At 45.4% G+C, this 16,328-nt stretch overlaps 1 protein-coding gene across 1 annotated transcript; it reads left to right on the top strand.

Annotated features, from left to right (window-relative positions):
* Positions 1-7,125: 7,125 nt before the first annotated feature.
* CRHBP (corticotropin releasing hormone binding protein) lies at positions 7,126-15,859 on the top strand. Its single transcript, XM_032206414.1, has 7 exons — positions 7,126-7,206; positions 7,618-7,711; positions 8,281-8,438; positions 10,449-10,659; positions 11,980-12,128; positions 14,416-14,533; positions 15,702-15,859. Exons 1-7 carry the CDS (start codon positions 7,126-7,128, stop codon positions 15,857-15,859), a joined length of 969 nt encoding a protein of 322 aa, XP_032062305.1.
* Positions 15,860-16,328: the final 469 nt, after the last annotated feature.

Raw genomic sequence — 16,328 nt, 5'->3', positions numbered from 1 at the left:
TGACACGAAACACTGCGGTACTTCTGTCTAGAAGGGGAGGAATTACATGCATGTGAAAAAGAGCTAAGTGGTAGGAGTAGCTGAGAGGATAAATACATCGATATGCTGGGTATGCTGGCATCTCTTATCTGACTCATATTGACTAGCTGAACTGTGTTACAATCCACAGTATTTCTGAAATGGCCCATTATTGTAATACCTAACACTGTTGGAGACGATCAGGTTGAATCACAGCTCTTTCCCTGGATGAGTGAGAATCAATCAAGGAGACAGTCACTTCAGCTGAGAAGTACTTGTCCTTGGATAGGAAAAATATTTCATATCACTCTTTGAAGGGGAGCTCTGTCAGAGAGGAATTTTGTTCTTCACAGTGACCCAATTCTAACAAATTTTGGAATGAGGTGTGTGTAAGTAGTAAGATTTTTCAATATATCCAAAAATAATATTTTGTATTCTAAGGTGACCTCAGCATTGAAAATAAAATGACAAATGTTCTGGTAACTCAAGTCTGGGAGAGGAGAGGAAGCAGTGGCTGAAACACCCTGTGTCCTCTGCAGGTCTGGCGCGTAATCTGATGTTTGCCTCCGAGCAAAGTGCAACACCAGTAATTGTGCCCCATTCTGGGAAGGAAACTGCTCTTCTCCAAGGACACTGGGACTGGTCAGGGAAGCCACTACTTTAGGTGAAGACTGACACAACCCAGTGCTGATCTGTTGGGATGCAGACATGGAGAAAAGGAGGACAAAGATATGGAGCATCTACCAGATCTCTCATGTTGGAGCCATGGTCAGAGTTGACATCCCAGGTGGGCAAATGTCCTGAAACTCTCCTAACACCAGAGCCATGGCACATGCCTTTCCCCATCACCCCCTCCCACATCTCTTTTTTTCTTCCTGGGAGAAAACTTTTCTCCACTCCCACTTCTTGGCCCCAACTGCTTTGTGTAGACTCTGCATTGAGTCACAGGCAGAGCTCGTAGTGATCATCGCCCTCAGGGTAATCTCAGTGTCTGAATATAATATTTGCTTGATTATTTGTAACCCGCTAAACTGCGAGCTTCACAATTCTTGTTCTTATTCAATGCCATAAATAGTGTTAATGCAACACTTATCATCAAGCCTGCACAATGCTGATAGTCTTTCTGTTCACCAATCCACAGGCATTCGTCATTTCTCAAAGCTACTCAACGTAACAAATCACACATCTCTTGTGTTAAACTGCCCAGAGTTAACAAGCTACATTTACTTCACCTTACTGAAAGTTCATCTCTATTTAAGGCCAACTTATTCATACACACACAAGTAACAGAAGTGTCATTACAGAAAGATGTACTGCAAGGCTTGGAAGAGGTGGTAGATTTTCCTCTACCAGCACACAGAGCTGGGGACAGCAGGTAGTGGCAGAAATGCCCATTGCCTGCAGTGGGAGGAGTGTTGGGTTCAGGATGGATCATATGTTGCCAGAAGATTTGCCTGACTCCCCCAAAACAGAGGTAGAGTAAAGGTACAAAATGAGATCCCGAACACTGTACTTTTGGTGCTTGGTTTCAGTTGTCATTGCAACTATGGTTGGGTTTGTGTATCAAAACACTGATAGGCACAACTTAATTACTTTAATCATGTTGAGATGTACCTTTCCTGTTGTATGACAACAGCCTGGCTACTTAAACTGTTTTTTTTTTCCAGTAGTTCCACCGGTGCGTTTTGTAGAATGGGTGCTTATCCACCAATTACTGCTGTGGCAACAAAGAAACTCACATCTCATGCCACAAGTGGTCCCCAGATGTAGTCATGATCATGTAGTTATGATCATCACAGTTCCAAGGGGTCTGTCAGTCACATTTTGGGCCCTCCAAATGACAAGGGTTTTTGAGACGTTAATTAGCTCTCCATTGATTTTCCTGTACTACAGGTTGCTCCCTGGCCAGGACCTGGGCAGAGCAGTGACCCATTGCCCTGGGGTGTGGTAGGCAGTGTGTGCTGGACACACAGAGAAATTTGGCACCATGTCTTGACAATTAACTGGCCCTAATCAGCTGTGGTAACACATAGCATGGCATAACCTGTTAGTGGAGAGGGGACCTGATGGTTAGCAATGGGATATGGCTGCAAAGTCTCACTCCTCTTCTTTCTCCTTCTCCCCAGCACCTGCAAGGGAGGAGGCAGAAACATGCATAGGAGCCTGGGGCAATGGAGATGTATGGGAATACAAAATCTTCCCCTCTAGCCCTCAGAACTGAAGTGAAGTGTTCAGTAATGATCTGTGAGTACTGTGAAGGGATTCAGGGACTTCAGTGTTTCCTATGGTGACTTATAGGATAAGGGAAATGGACTAGAGGCAGGAGCTTCCTCAGGCAGTTGGACTAGATAATCTTTGAAGATCCCTTCCAAATGAGCTACTCTGTTCTGTCATTCCCTTCTATTCTAAACATGTGGCTCTAGTTTCACAATCCCTCAGGCTTTGAAGTGATGTTCTGTGTAAGTCTATATTAAGGATATGGTTTCCTAATGACCCCTGCAGCTGTGATTTTTCATGCAGCCTCACCTTTGTTTCCTTTTCCGTGGCATTTTTTTTCAGAGCAGTAATTGATTGCTAGCAAAGAATTTAGTAATCACGGGATTGAAAACTTGCCCCTCACAGTAGTAATTATGACATTTTAGAGCCTCTAGATTTCTTTGTCTCCTTAATCTAGGCTAGTTAATCCCACTGTTCAGGACTAATATGTGGAAGGGATTGCAGCCAGTTGAATGGCATAGCTCTATAATAAAATGCCAGTGATGTGCAGCAATCCCCTATGTGCAAAGACACAGACAATGGTGTGGGACCTGCTGCCACATGAGAAACAGCAACAGCTAGATAGTGTTACATTTCCCAGACACCATAGAAAAGGAAAAGCTACTTTCTTGTTTAATTCTGAATTAAAGCAGGGATAAGCATAAGAGAAATACATGTTAACTCAGCACAGTGTTTAGCAGCTGACACAGCAAGAAGGTTAAACCACAGCCAGAGTTCCTGCACATTCAATGCCCTGCATCGTTTCTCCAGCTGGGCTGAGCATCCATGAGAAATCAGCATGAGCAGCTGAGGATGGACTGCCTGAGGCAGGAGAAGTCCTTCTTACCCATGCTGTTGGTGGTGAAGCACTATGGGCTTGCTGCTGTTCTGAGCAGGCAGAGGATTTGCCTGGTGTGGACGAGCAGGGGAGTCCCTGTGGGATGTGCAGCAGCCTGTCACTGGGATGTTCCCTGCGGCGTGAAGGAGACAGAGCTTGCATGGGGATGTGGCTATACAGGAAAACTAACATTTGTCTGAGGTTCTGGTGTTAGAGGGAGGTTTGATCTGCTCTGGTGCTTGTGCTAAGACTCAAACTGCAGCCCAGGGGAATTAAGAAATACAGGGTTTAAAATATGGCCCAAATTAGAAGACCAAAGTTTTCAACAGGTATATCACAGGAAATCCAGGAGCTGTGGTTTGTGTGGAGTGAGAAAGCTCTGGGCTTCCCTTGGGTGTAGGGGGCAATTAGCTGCAGGGGAAATTTCCACTCTGAGGGGAGGGAATGATGGCTACAGCCTGTGCTATGGTTGTGAAGAAGCTTGTGTGGAAATATAATGACCTTTCACAGGAATTCAAGCATGGAAGTGTGTTGTTTTAGGGAGCTGCGGGCTCAAAAAACCCTTTTGGAGACCAGGGGTCCTATGTGGTTTGTAACACCCAGTCCCTGTTCTCATCATCAAGGCAGCCCTAAGGAGTGCCTGTAGCTGGAGCACTGCTTTCTGCAAAGCTCAGTTCCAAGATCATCGTACACAGCCTCACAGTACCAACCACCTTACCTCAAAGGAAAGGAAAACACAATTACTGACTGCATTATAGCACAGAGCATCACTTGATCTCCACAGGGGAGAGTAAACAAGGCTTGTTTCACTACTCTCTATTCTGCTGTATTTTCTCCACCTCTCACCACAACTGCGATCTCTCTTGTCTGAAAAAGCAGCTGACAAGACACCTACAAGCTCCCAACACTGTGTGGGGGAATTTTCACCATGGGACAGGCAGCTGTGGGCATCTGAACCCACCTACAGACCCCAGCTCTAGCAGTACAATGCTCTGCAGGATCTGAGGTGCCACCACGGTGTAGGGCAGGTGATGTCCTGCTTCTGCCAGGCAGGAGATAGGTGCTCCCAGGGCTGTGTTACAGCCACAGAGGTTGCTGGTGTAGTGGAGGTGTCACAGCATGAGATTATCTGGTCTACAGCGGGGTTGGACAGGGTGGGAATGTGCTTTTCTTTGTTATGTAATCTGATGTTAACAAAAAATATTGTCCTATTAAGTGTTACTGTGACTCAACCCAATAAAAATAAAAAAAAAAATAAATAAAGGCACTCTTCTCATTTGCCCAAGGGTTTGTATCACATTTAAGGTGCTTTTCCCTTCCAAAGTGCCCTAGGGATATTTTGAACCCTGATTAAATTGCTGATTTTTCTTTGCTTTGATAGGTGTAATCACATCTGACAAGTTCAGCCTCATCCTTAAGCACACGCAGAGCTGGAGCGAGGGTCTGGTCTGTGCAGGCAAGGGGAGACTCTGATGGCAGAGGGGCAACTCAGGGTTTGGGGTGGGCTGAATGGAGGTCCTTTCCACCTCAACCATCCTGTGACTGTGTTAGCCCTATGCTTTAGGAAGCAGGGAATCACCTCTGGTGCTGGGTGGCTTCACGAGGAGGCTGGGCAGGATGTCACTGTGCCTTCCTCACCAGTTGCTGCTGAGCACAGAGCTGAAATGCAAAGCAAGATGTGGCACGGAGGAAACAGCAAGTTGCATGAGTGTCCCTGCTAATAGTGAATTCCCCTTCTACAGCAACAGGCATCTGAGTTTAGCTTTAGCAATAACGCCATGCAGAATATTTGCAGTGCTCAAAGCAAACTCCTGCAGGTGCTGTGTCAGAAGCATGAAGCCTTTGTAGGCCTGAGGTGGCTCCTCACCTTTCTCCACCATCTTCAAGATTGTATTACAGTCCTCACACCTCCTGGTGCCAGCAGCTTGCTGTGCTATGGCCCCAGGGTTACCTGCTCTTCTGGGCACCCCCCCCAGGTAATGCTGTGTTAGCCCAGGCCTCAGCTACCCTTCACTGGGAAGGGTTTAAAACCATGGTGTTTCTCTTGGTGTATTTTGTGAGAGCAGATCAGATCACAGATGATCTGAAATAGACAGGTTTTGCTGCAGTGTCACCTGTCCTTCACTCCTTTTTGCAGATGAATTCAACCAAATCTTCAGTAACTGGTGAAATCCTCAGACAACCGAGCACTCTTCCTCACTTAGTAAAGGCATCCAAGGAGGACACAGTCTCTGAGGCTTAGGCCGGCAGGGTAAGTGCAGGCACCCCAGCCAGAATGGGGCTGGGGGCTGCCAAGGGCTGGGAATATGGGGAGCAGGGGGAGTGAGGTTCTTATTGGGGCTGTAGTAGGTCTCCAGCTACCACTTCTGGCTACTTTAGTCAAACCTCTGTTATTTTCCAAACAAGCACCAAGCTGCCTGCTATGCAATGATCCTGACTTTCTTCTTCTCTTCAGAAAGCAAGTGTGTGATCAGAGAAGTACAAGAGGCTGGGCTCTTCTGCAACCCCCTCAGGTCATGCAGGCTCCTGGTGGTCTCTGGGGCATCTCACACCACCCCGAGCAACCTCCCAGCCACCCTCTCACAGGCTGTGGCTAAACCCTACAGCTTTCCTCCACAAGTTCAGTCCCTGAAGAACTCCAGAGTATTTAAATTCTGAGCTCCCGTAGTGCTTCTGATGATGCTTGCTTAAAATCGCAGTTAACAATTCAAGGCAAGTACATGAAGATGAATTAATTCAGTCTTGGTTCATTCAGCAATTAACCACACAGTTCCCTGAAGCAGTTTTAGCAACCTTTGAGTACAACCTAGTGTGAAAAGTTCAAAAACATTTTCTGTTTCCTCAGTATTCTTTATGCTATTGGAAATCATGCAGATACTGCATAATCACAGAAGTGCTATGCAGATACTGAGGAATATTATAGTTTAAAGTAAACTCCAAACATAAGAATTATAGCATAATAAAATCAAAGCATATAGACAGAGTAGTATTTTTTGCTATTATTATTTGACCATTAAGTGGTGTGAAACAACTGGCAAATGTTCCTGTCTACCATCCTTAAGATTGAAATCAGGAGCAGCAAAGTTAAAGCTCTGCAAGTTTGGATCATATTGTTTTTTAAGTTTTACTGAACCAAAATGAGATTTTGACAGAAAAGCGTAGCTGAGAAGATGTTATCAAGATGACTGAGATGGGCAAATTGTAGGTATTGTATGCACACCATCAGTGGATCACTCAGGGTCAGAGGAAAATTAGAGTATGCCATAAAACTAGTCACTGAGTTCGAGTTCATGATTTTCAGTACTCTGCAGAGTTACAAATTTTCATCTCCAGGTTCATCCTTTGAAGGTATTTCTCAAATTTCCCCTGAGGATCAGGGATGAGGGACAGCTGTATCAGCAGTTCTGTGGGAAATACTCCCTTAGGACCCCCAAGTTTTCCTAATTTCTGTGTGAAAGCTGTGTCTGCTGCAGAGGACTGTCTCATTTTCCTGTGTACTTGCTGCAGACCCCTTTGTGCCCCCACCACAGGCACAGGACCAGGAGGTCAGTGTTCATGCTGCATGCTGCGGAGCAGCAGGAGGAGCCCTGCAGGTCTGAAATGCCCTGAGACCAGAGAGGAGGAGGAGGAGGGAGGGATGCTCTTTGATTCTCACTTTGCTTTTGAGTAACTGGAAATCACCACAGGGAGCAAGCGCCCTGGCTGTGCGGGAACACGCTCTCCTCCTCGGAGCTTTTCAGCTCCACCAGACAGAGAAGTAGAAAAGACATCTGCCAGCAAGGGGAGCGCTGTTGGCTGGGGAATCTGTGGCTGTGATTTGGACCCTCGTCATGCCCACGTACTGTGTCACTGCGAGAGGAATTCAGTTACCATGGGTTACCCTATCAGTACGGGGACCAAGTGCCTCCCCTCCCAACAGCTCTATAAAAAGAGTCGCTGGAAGATGCCCTGGCGGCTCCTGCCTCCCAGCACAGAGCAGCAGGCACTTAGCGTGGGCAGAGAGGGGTGCCAGCATGCCGTCTGCCTTCCAGCTTCAGTGCCACCTTGTCCTCATCTTCCTGGCAGCCTACAAAGGGGAGACCAGATACCTAGAGGTGAGCAATGGGGCTGATGGCTAACGCACCTTGATGTGCTTTTCTGCTCTCTTCTAACTTTATTTCCATCTCCTGAGAATTGGGATTTGACTCTCCTTTCCTATTCCCATTCCCTCTGCACCTGACCAGAGGTGTGACATTAATATAAAAGCACTCCTTTCATTTATTTGTCCTTTTCTCAAACTTGCACTTTTTGCTAAGTAATTGAGACACTTGCTGTGTGCTGAGCTGGGCTAACCTCTAAGGTGCAGGTTTGCTCCCCCACTAAAGCAGCTTTCTGACTAAGCTCTTGCACAGCTGCACCCTTCCCGGAGAAGGGATTTAATCTGCCAGCACCTATTTTAGAGAAGTGCAAGGAGGGGGCTGTTTTTTGCTTTGCCCCAGCCTCTTCTTGCCCTGTTTCCCTGACAGGTAAGGGATGCTGGTGAAGATGAGCCCTTCCTACTCCTCAGCGAAGATTTGAAGCGAGAGCTTTCTGCAGGACAGATCTACCGGCGGTCGCTCCGTGAGTTTCTTCAAAGCTCTGCTGGGTCTCTCTGAGGAGTGGGAGGTTCCTGGGGGGGGGTGAGCTTGGGGTAATTTGGGAGTGACAGAGCTGCAGGTGCATTTTGCAGGGCAGGGGGGAGACAGGCAGAGTGTTAAAACCTCCGCAAGCTGTGGCTGAGGCAGAGAGCTCAAAGAGGGGCTCTGAAGGAGGCTGGGGGTCAGAACTGATTTTCCACTGATGGGAGGAGGTTGGGGGTCATCCACCTGCAGTCGCGGGCAGGGTCTGTCTCCAGGGGAAGTGGTAGATGGAAAAGCTGTGATGAGGGATAAATACAAAGGAACTCAGTCTTTATACACTTGTGTACACATGCAGATGCAGTTTTCAGCTCAGAGATGCTGTGATGTGTCATTTTCCCCCACCACACCTGTGAGCATCCCCGATTGCTCAGCCGTCTTTCTCTCCTCCCTACTGACTGGGTCTCAGTGCGGGGTCTCTCCTCGCTCTCCCCTTCCCTGTGCAGGGGGAGTGGGCACTGGGTCTCCCTTCTGAGCAGGCAGAGGCAGCAGCTCCCGGCTCTGTCCCTGCAGGCTGCATTGACATGCTGAGTATAGAGGGGCAGTTCACCTTCACCGCAGAGCAGCCCCAGCTGCACTGTGCGACCTTCTTCATCGGCGAGCCTGAGGAGCTCATCACGATAGACTATGACTTCGTAGACATTGACTGCCAAGGAGGCGATTTCCTGAAGGTAAGGAGTTGGCAGCTCCTGCTGCTTGTCCCTGTGTCCCTGCTCTGGTGTGTGAGATGCTGGCTGTGTGTGGAAGGGCACGCGAGTGCGTGTGTGTGTGTGCGCATACAGAACAGCCTTTTACAAAGCATCCATCTCTGGGACTGCTGCTCCTCCTCCCCCAGGTGCTTTGGTGGCATTCCCACCACCACCACCCCCATAAAGCAAAGTCTATCGCAGGCAGGGAATCAGTCTCCAAACTGCAGCATGGTCTCTTCCGAACTTTTCCAGGAGCACCTCCACTGAAGTGTCTGCAGCTGGCAGACTGACCAAAAAGCTTGGTCGGTGCTAGCCAAGGCTCTCAGCCCCGGTAGGAGGGTTTTCTTGTTGTCTCTGTGATAACATAAATTATGTGAGGAGATAATGACAGCCCTCTGAAATGCTATTACTTTGTGAGGACCTCCACTCACTGCATTAACTTGTTAATGTGTGGATCATTGCAGGAAAGACTATCAAATGGCCCTGCTAGAGCATGCTCCAAACAGAGAGAGGTCTGTGATGCAAAGCCATTTATAGTCCAGAACTAAAAAAAAAAATAAATTACTGGAGCAATTTGGTAGCAGACAGATGTGTGACCAAGACCTGAACTCAGTTTTGGTGGTGAGGGGAGGTTTGAAGGTACCTGCCTGCTCCCTTTACCTCTTGCTCTGCCCTTTATGCACAGCACAGAGCCCCTCCTGAATGGCTGCAAGCTGAGCTGCGGGGCGGGGGGAGGTGGGAAGGAGGAGGAAAACTGCCCTTTAGCCCTGTCCTTGTCCCTCTGCTGGGGGGTCTTGTCCCTCTGTCCCTTGGTTGGGGTCTCTCCAAATGTTGCTACAGGATGATTTCAGGGATTTTCTTCCTAGACTCATAGATACTTGTGAAAGCTAAAAAAAAAAAATAGCAAGCAACCTTTAAAACTTTATAAAGGTTTCCTTCCTCTGATTATGGTGTCCCCAGTTGCTACTGTATTCATACAGGCAGCTTTTCCCTGATGTGATTTGGGCAGCTGCTTCTCACAAGTTCAGAAAATTTGCAGTTCTAGCAAATCTGGAAACCAATCCTGCAGGTCTTCCACCAAAACGTCCCACACACGCTCACATCAGGATTACTCACCGCAGCAGCAGCAGGATCTGGTCCTCCGATTTTCAAAGCATGATCAGAGCACAAAAGGAGTTATCAGGTGAGAGCAGGCAGGAGGGAACTGGAAGTGCTAGGAAGGGAAGGTAACTGCACAGCTGTGCTAGGGTTAACACAGATTTCCAGTTCTGGCATGTTTCTGACAGGTCTTCCTGAACATGGTGAGGGCCAATTTGTTGCTATTTCTGTTGTGAAAGAAAGATTTGCAGAGGTTGCTGCTTAAGCTCTAGCCCAGTAGGCAGCATTTGTTGTGCTTTCTAGTGATTACAGTGAGCTGAAAGAAAAGACACAGGTGAGAGCAATCCCCCTGCTGATAATTCCTCCCCTAAGATTTATCGTGCTTTTCTTTTGGACTGAAACATGGATGCTCTGGGGGGCTCTGGGCACACTGAAGACGAGCTGCAAAACATGGATGGTGGAAGATTACAGGCAGGTCAGTGGACTTCATGTCCACAGCTCAGAAGTGTGACTTTTGTTTGATGTGGCTTTCACATTAAAAATTAGTTTTAGTAGCAATTGAACAGCAGTACTAATAAATCAAAAACTGATGTGAATTTGATGGTGTTGGAGCAAAGAGAGCTGTCTCCCTCAAAAACAAGTCACCAAAATTGTCACCTGAAGGAAATAAAAACAATAAAATTTATAACCATCCCATTCCTATATATTTATTTAAGCTTTAATTATTAGTTAAATGTTAGGAAATAGATAAATGCAAAGATTTTTTGGCTTTACCTAGGGGTTTTTAACAAGCTATCTGGTGTCAAAATAAAACAGCGTAACACTTTACACTTCTCTTCTCTGCTGAGAGGATGATATGCAAAAGCCCTGGTTTCAATTATTGAACCCCTATAGGTATTTGATGGCTGGATACTCAAAGGAGAGAAATTTCCTAGTTCCTTGGACCATCCCCTCCCCACTTCTGAAAGATACACAGACTTCTGTGAAAGTGGCAACATGCAGAGGAGCGTCAGGTCATCACAGAACGTGGCGATGATCTTCTTCAGGATTCACCACCCAGGCAATGGATTTACTGTCACAGTCAAGAAAACTACCAACCTCTTCCGTAAGTCTTATTTTATCTAATTAAATAGCTTACATCTGGGGTGGAAAGCAAAACAAAAGTGATGGTTTGCACTGAATTCTCTCTGATTTTATCTGTATCAACACAGTTCCAGTGACTTTTGTGGAGCTGCCTGCCTGGCGGTTTGACTCAGGCTCAGCTTGTATCTCAGGAAAGAAAATTAGAGAACTATACAAGAGAACTTCATAATTTCTTCTGTATTCAGGACAAGAAGGATCTTTCTTTCAAAGATGATCTCTTCAAATCTAATATTGTTGTGTCCTGTCACATTTGGCTTGAACGGGTAGTATTAAACTAGAGATTTTAATCTGAGCAATTTCTAAATCTGGGTGAACAATGAGGAAAAAATATTTGAAAAAGTTCAGCAGTACAATCAGTATATTGAACAGTAACATGGAGAGTGATATATGATCCCAAGGACCTACTCGCAAGTTATTTCCCTGAGCCCACGAGCTAGCAAGGTACAAATATTGGTCACTTGCAACACTTTTCCAAAAGAGGACAGGACATCTATCTTCAGTATTTAAGCTGTTTGACTAATAAATCTGATTCATCTGCCTTACAATGCAAAAGATGAAGGTGAGAGCATGTCTGCCCTTCCCTAACTTTGAGTTGTTAAGACACGAGCCTGGACACTGGGTCTCCAGGCTGGTGTGGCTTTGTGCCCATGGACCTGATCATTGTGTGCAACTGCTGGAGCTTGCTTCTGTCCATCAACTGCTGGCCAAAGCAGCTGCAGGCCTCCATTGCCTGCATGGAGGATCCCTTGGGTCACGCACACCAGCGATAAGCTACTACCTGAACTGATGATTTTGAACTTCAAAACAAAATAAGCATGTGCCTGCTCTAGTTTGAGTGGGGTGTTTCACAGGGTAAGGGAACCCCAGTTATAAGGAGCAGGAGAGGGCTTGGGGGTTTGCTGGCAGTATCGTGCAATGACAAGTCAAAGGTAAATGAAAGCCCTTCATCCATATTTCGCTTTAACTGGCAAAAAGTAGGAGCCCCTGAGAACACAAATCCCCGACGCGTGGATTTGGGGTGTGAGCTCTCCTATTTGATGGCCTCACCCTCAAATTCTGATAGAACCCATTCTACACCATAAGCAATGGGAAGGAAATTTCTAGGGAATAAATGCCAGGCGAGAAAACCTAAAAATATTTTAGGCATACTTTTTAGTATTTTGGTTTTAACTCTCAGCTGTTAAATTGTTTTTTACTTGTTAGTACCAAAAGTACACGATTTTGCTAAATGTGGGCAGTAATGGCTGTACAAGTAACATCTGCACCTTCTCCTGTGCCCCAGCTTGCAATGTCATCTCTCAGACTCCCTCGGGAAGGTTCACCATGGTCATTCCTCATCAGCACAGAAACTGCAGCTTTTCTATAATATACCCAGTGGTGATAAAAATATCCGATCTCATCCTGGGACATTTAAATGGCCTCTTTCTAAAGGTGAGTGGGTTTTGTTTCTTAATAAATCACTACCACGTGCATCTTCTCTGGGCATGGACAGGGGAGGAAGGGGTGAAGAAGGGATGGCCACAGCACTGGCTTTTAGGGCATGTGTGCTCCAGATCATGTATGTGCCCACCATGCGTGCCAGCACCCCCAGAGACCAGAGCTGGGTCTGTCTCTGCTGTTATTGACTCTGTAACATTGCAGAGGCAATCAAATTATGCAAAGTACCATTAGCACATGTAAATATTTCTTACTCTTTGTTACAGCAAGCATTTAATTAGAAAGAAAAGAGTGTTCTCTCAGAGCTGTCTGTCTGCATTTAAACTAATGAAAGCGGGAAGCACTCTGAACAGAGAAAGGAGATGCAGGTTAGGCAGTGAGGTATGAGCATGGTGAAAAAACAGATGTGTTCACTACAGATGCTCAGTGTGCTGAGCATCCTCTGCTCTGTTTGCTCTGATGCACAGCATTTGATGCTCAAGTGATGAGCAGGCAGGAGAGGACAAGAGCTGTTGGTAGCACCCTGGGCCTGGGAGGTCTGAAAAGGTGAAGATGTCCAGAAGGATAGAAAAAAAAAAGTTTGTTTTCTGGTTCCAGTGAGACTAGTAGCTGAGGTCCTTCGTGGGGATTGCCTGTGTCTGAGCAGCAGTCAGGGCACACAGCTGACACAGGCAAGGTGCTGGTGGGAGGCAGGACATGAGAAGACAGAAATTCAGCAGGCAACTGGTGGAAACAAGACAAGAAACAGTGAACAAATCCCTGTCAGGGCAACACAGGGGGCTCTGTTGCTAATCTGTTTTTGTTTTTTTTTTTTTTGTTTTGAGTGGTTTGCACCAAGAAGAGCTTTAAGGAAAAGGTTAGAGCAAAATGAAGACACAGCTATTTGAGTCTGTGTGTGGTACCCCACCAGCAGACAGCATAAAGGGCAGCTTGAGTGAAACTGCAGAAATGATCTATTTTTGTCAAGACAAAAAATGAGCAATAAATGTTAGCTGTATATGCTGATCAGCAGCAGGAGCTGATCTGCTAATTCTGCAGAAAGAAAGAAAAAAAAAAAAAAAAAAAAAAAAAAAAAGAGGTGGACAGGCTTAAAAATTCAAATGAAAAGAGTAAATCATACCAGAGGTGGAGCTGTTAGGAGTCTGATAGTGTCTTGAGAGTCCTGAGACTGCACGACCCAGGCTGCAGATCAACTGGAAAATGGATATGGGGAAGTTCCTAGAGGGGAGTGAGGAGTTTTTAAGAGATGTTTAAATTTTGCTTGCACAGTAAAAGGGAACAAGGTGTGGGCAAGTGGTGAGCAAGGAAAGGTCTGAGCACAGATGGGAAGTGCTCAGGAAAAGATGGTCAGTCTTGCAGTGCAGATAGAGACTGGCCAGACTGAGGAAATTCAGCTCACAGCTTGGTGCATGAGGGCAAAATCAGTCACAGAATTACAGAAGGTGCGGATTTTAAATATTGATTGCCTCAGACCAGTCCATAGCTGTAGCCTTGCCTTACATGCTGTTTTCACAGGGACACTCACTCTTCCACACTACAAAGAAGGAGACCCCCACTCTTGTTACAAGAAAACAAAGGCAAACAAAAATTTAAATCAAGTGTAAAGTTTTAATACATAAGAGGAAAAAAATCTTCCTTTATTACAAGTTAGCTAGAAAACACCAGTACGCCTGATCAAAAAGCCGATGTCTCTGTCCTGCCAGGAGCTCCTTCTCTGCTCTTGAAGCCTGTGAACCAGCAGCTTCAGGGCTGATGGTTCAGGATGCCTAGAAACAACTTGTCCCAAAACAGACTTTGAGATGGCCCATTATTCAGTATTGGGCAGACAAGAGACCACAGCAGGGACTATTCTCTTAGTCAGAACGGTGAGATTTGGCATTACTTTCTGCTTAGGAATCTGAAAGCGAGGTTATTTTGGAGCCTAAGTTACTGTCTGCCAGCTGTGTGGGCATGCGTGCGGCCCTATGGCTCTATTAATTTGATTACACATCAAATTAATTGCACCCAGAATGAGATTGCTTACTTGCACTGAAAGCAACTGGATCGACAACTTAACTGCAAGCCAGTGATTTTCCAGAGTTCACTTAGATCTTTCTCTGAGAGTCTCTTAAATTAACTCACAAATTGAAGTACTATTTATTGATTGAGATGAGAACAGCTTTGATTTCACATGGATTTGAGCACAAAGTACTCTAAAACCTGCTGTTGACTGCAGTCTTGTCTAGCAAATTGCTATATTTTGATGAAAAAAACAAATAACTTTTAATCTCTGTCTTCTTAGAAACCATCAGCAGGCTGTGCGGGAGTGGGAGATTTTGTAGAGCTGTTGGGGGGAACTGGTTTAGACCCATCCAAGATGTTTCCACTAGCTGATCTCTGTCACTCCTTTCATGGGTCTGGTGAGTACTCCTTCTTCCACTTAACACTGCATGACAAAATACCAAACCAGAGAGGGCCATGCAGGGCCTTCTCAAACCCAGATTTCCTCTAGACTGGTGAACTTCACATGTAGCAGAACACGAGAGCTAAATCTCTTCGAGCCTGTAGCAGGGGGGGTGTGATGCAGCACACCCATGAATACCTTCACTTGCCCCTGCGGTAATTATAATCAAGTTATATACATTTTTAAAACAGTTTTCCTATGACACATATTATTATTAGTGTCAACAGACAGACAAGCCTGGAAAGTCATAATAAATGAAGGTAGAGGAGTTACATTTTCAGGCATTTTTTCTCACTTTTGTTGTGTTCTCAGTGCCTTCCTTTCTGCTGTAGAAGCAAAGCATACCCCAAAAAGCCTCAAAACCCTCACCCACTGCTTTCAGGCTGAGCCTCTTTCACAACAGTGCCATGTCAGTGACTTCTTTCTCCACACATAAATAACAATTTCCAGTTTCCCTAATATTTAATTGAGGAGAGAAAGCAGTGTTGCAGTGATGAGATGGATAGAGCTCTGCAGCACACAGATGTGGGGCCGAGGGAGTGTGGTACCTTGGAGTACCCTCTCCATCACCTTTCAACACACCACAGCCTAATGGTCCAGGCACTGCCCAAAGCCTTAACAAGTAAGCACTGGAACTGAGCAAATAATGAGCACTGCAAAAAGATCAAAGCATGCTTTCCTGGCAGCGTAAAGGAAGGAAAATCCCATCTTGTGTCTCTGCTCTCCCAGTGTTTCAGTGTTGTTAGTTTTGGAGATCTCCAGGATAGGGTGCCGCTGTTCTCGCCTGTCACTTGTGGTATCTAACCAGTGAGTGCAAGCATGTATAAATTCCGTGTCATGTCTGTAGTTGAGACTGCAGATGGATGGGAGGTGAGTGGTGTTTGCATGAGTAAAGGCTACAACATTTAATGAAATAGCCAGGCCATTATAAAGTAAAGCCAACAAATGCAGAGGAAGGCATTTAGTCAGCAATGCCACTACCGGACGGTCATCGCTACACCCAAATGTGCTTTGTTTCCAAAGCAGTATGCATTAGTGCTTTGTAATTCCCAACACTACATATCACTTTTCCCTCTCTCTGGTATAAATTTATCCTTATGTCTCTATCCCTTTTCCCTAATTAGCCCAAATGAAGATTGGTTGTGACAATACTGTGCTACGAATGGTCTCCAGTGGCAAGCACATCAATCGTGTGACGTTTGAGTACTATCAGCTTGATCTGCAGGAAATAGAAAACAGAAAAGAGAACAGCATTGAGGAATTCTGCTTCCCTAGTATCTGAGAAACCAGGCAACATTTTTTCACACAGCTAATGACAATAAGGTTCTGGCAAATTAAAAAAAAAAAAAAAAAAAAAGTATTTTTCCTTTACCAGCTGGTGTTATTGATCCTTTGAGCCTTTCTACAGTACAAGCATATTCCCCCTTTTTTTCCCCATACAAATCAGTCATTCTCATGAGAAAGCAGGAAAAAGTATATTAATCTTTGTTACTACCATGATAATTTTTCTGCAATATTTAGGATAATTTACTATATTCAAAATCAATAGCAAGAACAGAAGTCTATGTTTCCAATATAAGTGTTATTAGGGAAACAGACATAAATCCTCAGTGTATTCAGTCTGAGCACACACAAAACTGATAAGTATAAACTTCATATGGTTAACTTTATCCTTTTATATCAGGAATAAACAAAAAAAAAATAAGATGGTGGAATACATTTCCAGTTTTGTAAAAGGAAATCCAGCAGTA

This window comes from Aythya fuligula, chromosome Z, assembly GCF_009819795.1.
Source record: "Aythya fuligula isolate bAytFul2 chromosome Z, bAytFul2.pri, whole genome shotgun sequence".
NCBI classification, from domain to species: domain Eukaryota; kingdom Metazoa; phylum Chordata; class Aves; order Anseriformes; family Anatidae; genus Aythya; species Aythya fuligula.
Note: the sequence above shows the minus strand (reverse complement) of the source record. Positions and strands in the feature narration are given on the sequence as shown.